Source organism: Paralichthys olivaceus, chromosome 17 (genome assembly GCF_024713975.1).
Source record: "Paralichthys olivaceus isolate ysfri-2021 chromosome 17, ASM2471397v2, whole genome shotgun sequence".
Lineage (NCBI taxonomy): Eukaryota > Metazoa > Chordata > Actinopteri > Pleuronectiformes > Paralichthyidae > Paralichthys > Paralichthys olivaceus.
In genome coordinates, this window is record NC_091109.1 from 19,203,289 (window position 1) to 19,215,310 (window position 12,022).

The following is a 12,022-nucleotide window of genomic DNA, read 5'->3' on the forward strand; positions in this document are numbered from 1 at the left end:
GTATCTATATATATCAAACCCTGTGATGTTCTTCAAATAAATTAATTCTTGTGCATCAAGCCGAACTGTGCTCCTCCTCCAAGCTTATCATGCAGCTGATAGGGCGAACGACTAGAAAGGAGAGTGTCAGAGAGAGAGAGAGAGTGTGTGTGTGTGTGTGTGTGGTATAACAGAGAGAGAGCGAGAGCGGGGGGGGGGGGAGTCCACAGTAGTTTGTAAAGTGATGATCTGCCTGCGTTCACACAGCTGCTGCTGAGCTCTGCTCTCTCTGCCGCTCATCGTTAATTAAACCCGTGTTCCACTTCCTCCGTCACCTTCTCTACGTTCTGCTTCGCTCTGCTCCGTTCGTCAGGACTCTTCAGAGAACGTTCTCACTTCGCAGTCTGTGAGAGCGGAGAGGAGAGCGGGGGGGGGGGGGAGGACGGATCATCCTTGGCTGAGAGAAACACCAGCGGCAGGTGTTTGGAGGAAATAGTTTCTCTGCATGGGAAGAAGAAAAAGGAAAGATTCTTTCTTTCTCTTTGAGGACATGTTGACGTCCTCACAATGAGGACGATTGACAGCCGTACTCACTGAGACCAGATGGAAAACTAAGGACAGAGAACAGGAGACATTATGAACGCTACAGAACATCCTGGACTGATCCAAGGCTTCCACAACCGGAGCCAGACCACGCCGTCACCGAACGAGGACTTTTCCGCCCAGGACAAGGACTCGTCAGCAGGATGCTACGAGCAGCTGCTGATCTCCACCGAGGTCTTCCTCACTCTGGGCATCGTCAGCCTGCTGGAGAACATCCTGGTGGTCGCTGCCATAATCAAGAACAAGAACCTTCACTCGCCGATGTACTTCTTCATCTGCAGCCTTGCCGTTGCTGACATGCTCGTCAGCGTCTCCAACGCCTCTGAGACCATCGTCATCGCGCTCATCAACGGAGGAAACCTGACCATCCCCGTCACGTTGATTAAAAGCATGGACAACGTGTTTGACTCTATGATCTGCAGCTCCCTGCTGGCGTCCATCTGCAGCCTGCTCGCCATCGCAGTCGACCGCTACATCACCATCTTCTACGCGCTGCGATACCACAACATCGTCACGCTGCGGCGGGCGATGCTGGTCATCAGCAGCATCTGGACGTGCTGCATCGTGTCGGGCATCCTCTTCATCATCTACTCGGAGAGCACCACGGTGCTCATCTGCCTCATCACCATGTTCTTCACCATGCTGGTGCTCATGGTGTCGCTGTACGTGCACATGTTCCTGCTGGCGCGCTTGCACATGAAGCGCATCGCGGCGCTGCCGGGCAACGCGCCCATCCAACAGCGAGCCAACATGAAGGGCGCCATCACCCTCACCATCCTCCTCGGGGTGTTCGTGGTGTGCTGGGCGCCGTTTTTCCTCCACCTCATCCTCATGATCACGTGCCCGAGGAACCCGTACTGCACCTGCTTCATGTCCCACTTCAACATGTACCTCATCCTCATCATGTGCAACTCCGTCATCGACCCCATCATCTACGCCTTCCGCAGCCAGGAAATGAGGAAAACCTTCAAGGAGATTTTCTGCTGCTCAAACGCTCTGCTGTGTGTGTGAGACGTCAGCAGAGCGACGGCCTTGACGGCAACGATCTGCAGTTTAAATGCCAGTCGGCCAACGAGGACTTTGATGTTTCGAGCTGCTCTCACAGTCGCTGTAAATGATTGATGATTGCAGCGTTTGCCTGTGGCGCCGTGAGTCAGGGTTCCGAGGGGGGAAGGTTTACAAACAGCTTCTGACCTGGAGCGTCGCTCTGCAGGCGAACGCTGCGACTGCTCTGCTGCTCTCAAGTGCAATTTGAAGTAAATGTGACCAACATGTGTTCAAACCATCAAACAAACTGTTGTTTCATGACGTCATCATTCATCCGACTGATTCTTTCTACTTTCACGTGTTCAAATCTATCGCGGTCATCTTGAAGAAAAGTACGGACGACGGTACTTCAATGCCACAGCGGAGATGACAAACTACCTCCATGCTGCAGAGTAATCCTCCTCATCACAGGAACCACGAGAGTGAGCACTTTATTAGGAACACCGCACTCGTATTGATTCAGCCAGGTCAGGAACTGTCCTCATGACGCTCCGCTCCATGTTGATGTGACATTTCTGCAGATTTCAGTCACGCCGCCGGTTTCCTGTTTGACCGGGTCACAGAGAGGTCAGATGTGTTGGATATGAATGGAGGCAACTTTCCGAGCGTTGATGCGAAGATGGTAAACTGTGACAGGATCAGGAACAACATTCACACACACACGTTCAAACAATGAGTTGGTATCAAATGGAACAAATATGGCCAAGAAATCCTCCCTGCACCATCACACCATCAGATTCCGAGCTCCTGCCACCTCAGGTGTCCGTCACGGAACCTGACGTGGTCACTGCTGTCGTAGAACCGTTCCACATCTGGTTCAGACGTGTTGCAGCTGGAGTCATCGCAGCTTTTCTGTCTTCTCCACCCGACCCACTGTTTCTCCATCGCGTCTCCGTCCCCTGACGTTCTGAGTGAGTTTCCCGCTCTGATGCCAACATGAACTGAAGCTGCAGGACTTTAAGCTTTGCACTGCTGCCGCCTGATTGGCTGATTGGATCATTAAGGAGTTCCTCACAAAGTTCTGGTGTATATAAAGTGTAAATTCCTTTTTGTTCACAATGAATGTATTTATTTATCATATATTTATGTATGTCCCTCTAAGATCTCAATCATGAACTAAGAAGCTTCTCAAAGGGTATTTTTGATGGTATTTTACCAAAATACGTGTAAATATGTCAACTTATAAATGATGCACAGGGGAAATAAGTCTATTTTGCAGAGAAGAGGTGTCAGGTGGGATTTTTAAAGCTGCTCCAAAAGGATGAAAGCACAAAGAAAAGATTTAGGTTGTGATGTTAGATTTAAAAAGTGACAACATATGTGTTATTTGCCTGTTTGCTGCTATTTGCCTGTTATCACACAGGAAGTGTTCATGGACAGTTGTCCCAAATGCAGGGTTGTACAATTGTAAAATCAGAACAACAATGAGGGTATCCATTATTATTGTTATTATAAATGTGAATGTGCAGAACAGAAGATTCAGAGAATGATCTTAAAATGTGAAAAATGTGGCGTTTTGTGTTGATCAGGCACAAAACACGTCAACATGTTTCTGGTTTACGTGTTTTTGCAGATCCTCACCTGTTTTCTTTTTTTTTTTTCCCGCAGTTGAACAGTTTCAATTTAACGTATCGTAAGATTTCCTGTGTAAAAACTGATGAAACGTCCGTTGTGACTCATTTGATTTCCAATCGAAGCTCTTGTGAATTTGTGCATCGTGTACACGTTTGTGTGAATCTGCACACGTGGGCTGCGTCTCACTCTCAGCATGTAAATGTGATTTTACAGAGATCTATTTTTCCTCACGTAACAGGACGGGTTCGACCGAGTGTATTTTTATGTACGTGCTGTGTGACCTGTTGCTTTTTATCCTTGCCTTAAATTTATTGCACTGTGATGTAAAGAGCGAGTATAATCCTCTGTGACGGTGTTTCACAAACTGATCTTCAGTTTTTCTATTTGAGTAAATGCTATTTTCAACATTGCCTTATTTATTTATGCCTTTTTAAACTTGAAGTGCTCATGAAATGCACAAGAAAAACAAACGAACACGGGCGCCCCGCTGTTTTCTGTTCACAAGCTTCGCCTGGAGTTTGAGTCATATGTTGCTTGATGACTGCATCCTCTGTAAACTGTGCTGCAAAGTGACTTCAATAAACCTGAACCGGTCTCAGCTCAGTCCTGTTTGTCAGCGTTCCTCTGGGCCGCAGACTTTAACCTTTGCTCAAACCCCAAGCTGTTGACTTTTCACCATTTCAGACGTGAAAAACAGCCTCAGGCTCAAAAACAAATGAACAGATATCACAGTAAAATACAATTATACGTGTCTTCTAATGCGTCACCATACATATTTCATTTTACATAAACCTGAACAGAATGTTAGCGGCTGAAAATCTTTCCTGAGGTGAGAAACAGGATGAAATAAACAGCCACAGGGGCTTTTTTCATTCATGGTGAATAATTTAAACTGGAGTAAACAAATAGATTTATAAGTCTGGAAAATGACTCGTGTGTGGTTCAGGTTTCAACACTTGTTCAATACAGCTTTGGGGGCATCACTGCGACCAATGGAGTCTAATTTATTGCAAAGTTAATTAGATCCTCATGGACGTTTTAGGCTGTAATGAAGTTTTAAACTGAAGCTGAGAAACATCGGGGATGTCTCGAGGTCACTGGTGAGGGAGCATCTGTTTTAATCAAATCTACACAAGCTGCAACAGAGAGGCAGAAACGTCAAGGAAAGAATTTCAATTAAGAAAAACGACGTAGATTCAGTGCTTCTTATCTATCGCTGCAGATAATGATATCCAGAGAAGCTTTCAGGGGCTGAAGGCTGTGGGATAAATCTCATTTGACATTCCAAACATGAAAATAAAGGATTTGAAGATAGATGAGAAATCTTGCAGTTAAAGTGAAAGGCTGAGCAAATATTATTATACCTGAGTGAGTTCATCGAAAACTAAAACCAGTAGTGAGTGGGAGTTTCTCTGGAGGCGTGCAAAAGGTCAAACAATCAAAATGATGTTATTAAATTCAATTAAGCTTTTATATTTAAAAAATGCCAAAAACTTAAATTAAGAAAAGGGAGGGAAAGAAAATCTGAAAAATGAAATCCAGTTTGAAAGGTTTCTACATAATATTTGATTCAAATCTATGCAAACGTTTGTATTTGAGTTACTTTCTTCAGAAACACAGTCGCTCGATCCCCGATAATGTGTGTGGGAGAAACACTTTCAGGAGAGCTGCAGTTTGGAAGGAAAACTCAGATACAAAATAATGTTTTCAGTGATAAAAATACAAATAAATTCTATCAAAACATAATGGAAGGTTTTAAAACTCAGTTCCAGTCATTTGAAAGCCTGAAACTAGTCTGTTATTTCCTCTCATAATAGAGCTGGACAGTGATTGTTGCGTAACGCAGAGGCTGACACGACGTCTTGTACATTCACCACCGGTTCATTCATCTCAGCTTGACAGTTTCCATTTGGCTCCAGTGGCATCAGATCCTCCACTTGTTATTATTACCTGAGCACAATGGACCACAGAGTCAGGGGTTCCACTGAAATACTGACATTGAGTGATGTGAATGACGTTTTGTAAAAAAAAAAAAAAAATTAGAGTTGCAGCGGAGAGGCTCGATGTTGTTGTAGTTTTTCTTTTCAAGCTGATTGTTCGGATGTAAAAGAAAAACCTTGACGTTCAGAGGAGAGGACGGACAAAGTGTCGATGATTCATCGAGACCATATTTAACATCACCATTTTACAAAGAGCCTCTCTAACTGAACGTGGACGTTCTGCAGAAGGTCAGATGAGCTTCCAGTTCTTCTCTGCGGATACTTGACAACACAATGAGTTTTTCATGCGGGAGAATAGAAGAATGTGAGTAAGTTCAGTGGTAAAAAATAAAGAGATAATATAAATTGAAAATGTCCATATGTCTCACGAGTTGTCTCCACCACCTGAGCCTGATTCAGTCGGATCAGTTATTACGCATGTTTTTAGTTTGGTCCATGTCCCGTGTGCTAACATGGAGGAAGCAGGGTTTATGATCAATACTGCAGCCAGCCACCAGGGGGGGGATTGAGAAACTTTTGGCTTGACTTTTTGGGAGCAGTCATGTCGGCCATCTTTATAAAAAGCAGATGTTTGACACTCGTATTTATTCATATGTCACTTCAAGTTGTTCCAACTTGTCCATGTTGTTTAAATTCAGTCTCTTCGTCTTTTCATCCAGTTGAGTGACTTCCTGACTAAAGTTCCTCGAGGTTTACCGAGAACTCTTGGAAGTAAATCGACTCTGCGTCGTGTCAGTGATGCGTCGCTTCGTCTCGCTGCTCCTCGGACGGATGTTCAGCATCTTCACACCCGACTCCAGGATCCTAATAAGCTTCAGGTGAAGCTGCGGTATCACCGGCTCCAGCAGCGTCTCGACTCACCGCCTCCCGTGTATCATCCGCACGCTGGTTCCTCCACGCAGACGCCCGGGCGGCAGATAATTCAAGAGTTCTCTCCCCGAGCATCGTATCGTTCTTTACACTTGATTTACAACAAGGGAAAATTAGCTTCCCCTCCTCCTCTCCTCCTGTGTTCTCACAGTTTGTCGTTGCGTGCGGCCTTTCAGCGACAGCGTTCACTCTGAGTCGTGTTGGCTGCGTCCGGCCTCGTCAGTCCGGCCTCTGGGGAATTAGTAAATGTTGAATCTACTCTCGTCAGCTCCAGCCACGGAAACTAATCACTGAATTGACTTACAAGTCAGGCTCTCTTTGTTAAGTTCAAACTAATATTGAATAGTAAAACATGCGTGTGCTCTGCTCCTTGTTCTGAAACAGAAATGTGTCACGTTGAGATAATACTAGTACTCTAATTATAATATGATTATTATTATTATTTGTATCTGAGTCATTTGTTTTCTCCAAAACGCTCAGACAACTTATGAACTCATTGTGTAGCTGAAAATCATCATGTGGTGAATGTTGTGTGACTCTATTCATCCCCTGGGGTGTGTGAGGCTGTTTGAGTGGGTAACACGGTCACCATGACAACACGATGCCTGCCGAGGTGTCGTCAAATAGGACCTGCGAGTGGCCGGAGAGCTTGTTGTTCTCCTTTGAAATAAATAAGTGCTCCAGAAGCTCGTCCGCTGCCTCACTCAAGAGCGTCGGACAGGAAGAGACGACTTGAGACCGGAGGACATGAAAAATCAATTTTTACAAGAGCTGCTTGTTATGATCATAAAAAAGCTCAGTTTATCGCTGCACACAGGAGGAGTTCAGGTTTCACCAGGTCTCTGAAGACACAGGAACACGTCTGAAGACAAGTCAACACAATACACCACATGGGTGGAGATGCATATCACCCTGACGAGTCCTGGGGCCATTTAGGTTTGAAAAGTTTCGAACGTTTTTGGTTTTGCCTTCATTTTGAATTTGACGGGATGTATAAACATACCGGACCAAAAAACCTGAGAGGAAACATGACGTGATCTGATCTCTGTGTCGACTCCAGAAGATTTGATAAAATTCATCTGACCTCTAATCAGAACTCAAAATAATCAGAAGGAGAAAATCAGGTTGGAAACGGATCATCCTGAAGTGTGACACCAGCCCGTTAGTCCACATGCCGGACTTGTTTCTCACAGTAGTTTTAAACTGAGTTATGTGCCGGACTCTCTTGGTGAGTGAGATCTTCTCATGAAACCTCGTTCTTTAAAACTGCATTCACACACACGCCGTTGATTAGTCGACCCCATCACGGCCTCAAGCACGGATATAAACCTGTGCATGAAGGAGTTCGTACGAACGCACCGAAGAAAAGGAAACACGCTGAAGAAAGAGACGTCTTTACTTTTCCTGCAGCTCCGGTATCAAACCCACTCTTTAATTTTCTCGTTTCTCTCGAACCAAAACATTGATTTTTTCTCGAGAAGAAGAAAAGTATTGATCGTAGGAAACCCCGAGACTCTGAGTCTGGTTCTCTGCTCATCAGTCACAGGTCACAGCTCTATCATCACTTCAGCACAGAGCTGCTGTGAGAGCTGCAGCCGCCTGGACATTATTAAGACACCACGTCTCACAGTCTCACAGAAGACGCTTTGTTTGATTCCTGTGTCAACTCGATATATTTTTTATTTATCGCCAACACTGTCTGACCACTTGTTTTCTCTATTAATTACATTTTTCTTTGTGATATGGCTCAGTGTGTCTTACATCCGACATGTTGGTCTTGTTCCATGTCCACGTTATTGAATTCTGCAGAGGAAGATAAGATGAGATAAGATAAGATAAAAGAGGCCTCGGTACAACAATAACTAACACTTAAGTCTGAAGAAATATAAAATACTATGTGAAAAAAATGTGCGATTTTCCGAAATAATAAGTAAAACAAATAAAACAGAATGCTTTAAAAAAGGAGGATAAATAAAGTTTGTTTTAGTTTTTGTAAGATTGCAAATGATTCTTATACAGTTGATATGAGACATTATGTTGAAATGTATAATTATTAGTATTATTATATCATTTTACATTTACCCCAAAGGCTCAGATTGATTTTGAAGACTCTCACTTGTGTAAAGGATATTTACCACATTCTTCAATATTGAACTGATTCAAGCAGAAACGTAGGAACTGGAGACTTTGATGATAACAACATGATGAGCCGTCTGAAAAGTAGCTGCTCTTTGGTCGTAGAATCTCATTGTCTTTCCAAGTGGACAAGACGTCCATGTCCACATGTGTCGTGTTAGAAACCTCATCAACGCGCTCACCTGCTCGCTGCGACACTTTCCTGCTGAATTCTCAATTTATTTATTTAGCTGTGAACCCGGCTGAGCTTCTCATAGATGCACGGCTGCACTGCTCAGTCTGGGGAACGGTGCAGAGGAGAGAGAGACGTCCGGCCTGGAGGTCACGAGGCTCGAGAACCTGCCTCGCCCTCCTGACAGGAGCTGACACGCTCAGTCTCCTGATGCCGTGTGTGAAATACTGATCACCACCGGGGTCTGTGTGAGTAGCTGCTGTTCAGTATTCATGTGTTCTGGCTCAACTCGGTGTTTAGAGAGAGAGAGAGAAAGAGAGAGAGAGGCTGCGACAACCACTAAAGATTAGCACGGAAATTAATAATAAATTCTCCAAGAATTGATTTATGATGCAAGCGACGGCGTCTTTGTTTTTTAAATTAACAACGTCTTCAATCAAACGTCATCACGAGCCCGTGAAGACACTCGATCATTTTTTATCAAACTCTGAGGCCGACGACCACAGACTCAGGGACAGACGGAGACGTCCAGGACGACATAGCAATCATTTTATTAAAGCAGAGAGATTCTGCTGTAGAAGTGTAATTTATGTGTTTTTTCCATGAACAACTCTCTCGGTCATTTCAATCACTTTACTTTGCACAAAAGACATTTGACGTTTACGTTTAGCATTTCGAATGATTAAATACATGACATTGGCATTCTGGGTCACTGCAGAACATTAGTTTTAACAATAATTACATTATTTTACATCAATTTGTCTCTAATGTTGGAAAAAGGGGAATTTTTTTTTACCCTTTAAAAAAGCTTAACACGTAAAACCTGAGCAGGATGATGAATAGTTTTCAAAAGACGGCTCTTATCATGAATGAATTCAAAGAATATATTAAAGAATGGGACAATAACATGAGCCGAGGCTGCTGCGTATCATTAAGAGCTTTTTCTATATCTACCTCTCGTGTAGGAGGTCGGTAGGTTTGGGTGTTATTCGGGTGTTTTACGACACTGGAATGAAAATCAAATTCCAGTTGTTGTGCTTGTTGTGTTCCTCGCTTCACGTCCCGGTGTGGGATCCTTTCCGGAAACTGGTGAATCTTGCAGAAAATAAACTCCTGGATCCGCTTCTGGATCGGGTTAACGCACCAGAATCCCCTGGGTTCACATGGCCCGGCGGTTTTTGTGTAATGCTGCTGACTAACAAACCAACACGAAAACAGATGACTCTCAGTCAAGAGGTAATTGGTGCCACAGGAGTGAGGAGAACGTTAAATCAGAAACCTTCTCCCGGTCTGTTGCTCCGCTTCCCCTCACTCCGCTCTCACGGTGTTTTCTAATGCTGCAGCCAGCTGAGAAAATAATGGACCATTATTATTGTTGCTATGACAACAGAGGCCGCTGGTTCGATCCCGCAGGTCACGACCTACATGGTTAGTTTGTTGGAGTTTTTATGGTTTTATGATTCAAATCAGTTTCAATTCAACACTCGGGCCTTTCAGCAGTGTGAACTTTTGAGTTTAGGCTCACTGAGATTTGAAAAAACTCGTTCCCGAGTCATGAAGCTGTGAAGTTTTTTAAGTGTTGACAGAGAAGACTGAACTTTAAATCCCTCATTAACATGAAGGCAACTGAGACAGTGCTGGTTTTAACCACAGACTTCGTAAAGGGCCTGAAAGTGAAGCCGAAGCGCTCAGATCCGGTGAGTTTGGGTTTCATTTGTTCCCCTGATGCTATAAAAACATGTGGGACGTGACCTGACGTCGGTTCGGTTTCTCAGCAGCATTTTGCAAAAACAGATTTGAACAGAAATGGGTGAAAAGACGGGACAGAGAAAGAGTCCATTAGATGGGACTGTATTCTTGTGTTTTCATGTGGACTGAGATTTTTTTTCTGCTCGTGTTAAGAAGAAAAACACATTTTCAGGAACGTGCATTGGTCCGCCTGTTGTTATAAATAAGAAACCTATTCATTAAAACCTGAATACGTGTTTGATTCAATCTTTATTAATAGAGTGACGCGCTCCTCTAGAAAAGATCTTTATACATAAGGAGAGTACACGCTCTGTTACAGTTATATAGAATTGAGGGTGTATGTAGAGCCTGAGATCTGAGGCTCAGTGTAAAACTATGGAGCCTGACTGCAGCGAGGATCCAGGAGGGAATATCTGAGCATTCACTGTTCATCTGTTCTCTAATGTGTTGGGCAAAGTGACGGCTCGTTTTTCTGCACAAAGGAGCAAACCTGAATATATTTTCGGATATAAAATATAAATGAGACGACTCTGAAAATCCATAGTTTTTTTGCATAATGGAGGAGCTTTTGCAGAATGCTGATGAGGCAGACCTTTAACAATCACATCCATCTCCGCATGTCTGCGCAGAGAAGAGCCAACGATCGGACGGCAGCTGCGAGATGATGCTTCACCTGGGGAAGTGAAGTGCAGGATGGTCAGAGCGCCGCTCAGATCCAGACTGAAATATCTCAACAACAGCCGGACGTGTCTTCATGTGGACGTCCCTCTGACTCTGATCTTTTCTCACTGTCTGGTTTTCTCCGTAATGTCTCCGTCAAAGCGGCCGCGGACTCTAAAGCAGCGAGACTCAGGTCCTCACTTCTCTTCTACTTTGACAACCAAAACATTTTCAGACGTTAAAACCTGAACTTTCACATATGAAGAACTGAGCAGCAGGAGATTCTGGAATCAGGTGAACAGTAGTAGTTGTTATTACAGTGTGAAGACTTCACCCTCAGCTCTCAGGAGGTCACAGGATGACCCTCGATACTCGTCCTCCTTCCGGAGCGTTGATGTAAGAGGCTTCATTCAGCCCCGCTGCGCCGCGGAGCGCCCGCCCTGTGGAATCCCTGCTGCTCATCAACAGTAAAGGTCGATGTGTCTCCGTCTCTAGGACAACACAGGAAGAAAACAACCTGACGAGGGGGCGGGCGGGGGGGGGGGGGGGGGGGGGGGGAGTGCTGAGGAGTCTCGATGGTGGAAGGAAGAAATTTAGTTACCACTTAGTTTGATTTCTCTCCGATGATCAGGAGCGACTCACCGAGAATCAATTCTTCTCAAATGTCAGTTTCGAATCCAAATGGGTTAAAGTGGTGTTGAACGAAATCTGCAGTCGCCAAGGAAACAGGTGAACGGATGAAATGAGTGACCCGATGTGAGAGCGAACAAAAGGTAAAAGTGGACATGTGGACCAAACACGTGGACCATAATGTCCCCTGATAACGTGACAAGCCCTTTACACGGTCTCCTCTGATTGAGGACGGAACACAGCAGTCAACTGTAACGTCTCGGTGTTGAAATGTGTCTTCACGCATCGTTCTGTTCTAAAATCCTCCATCTGGTCAATGTTTCATTTGTTTATTGAATCAAAAGTGAGAAACACTGACACGAAGATAAAGAACCAACAGACAAATTAAAGAAGTTGGGTTTTAATGTTTCCCGCGACAAAGTTCCCTGCACATTACAAAACTTCTCACAATTCACACTAAAGTTAAACAACATTAAACTCTTCTCGGCTCATGCAGGGAGTAATAGGTCTGATGGTAAATGTAGCGCAGCCTTTTCAGAAGCTCTAATGAGCCATTTACTCTCAACGTCACATCTCACCCTTTAGACTAATGTCCCTATTT

General features: G+C 44.3%; 1 protein-coding gene across 1 annotated transcript; it reads left to right on the top strand.

Annotated features, from left to right (window-relative positions):
• The first annotated feature begins 210 nt into the window (after positions 1-210).
• On the top strand, positions 211-3,807 carry mc4r (melanocortin 4 receptor). Its single transcript, XM_069513050.1, has one exon. It carries the CDS (start codon positions 616-618, stop codon positions 1,591-1,593), a length of 978 nt encoding a protein of 325 aa, XP_069369151.1. The 5' UTR covers positions 211-615; the 3' UTR covers positions 1,594-3,807.
• The last annotated feature ends 8,215 nt before the right edge of the window (positions 3,808-12,022 follow it).

Excerpts from the sequence above, each read along its gene's own strand:
- mc4r (XM_069513050.1), top strand. The coding sequence starts at position 616 with ATGAACGCTACAGAACATCCTGGACTGATCCAAGGCTTCCACAACCGG.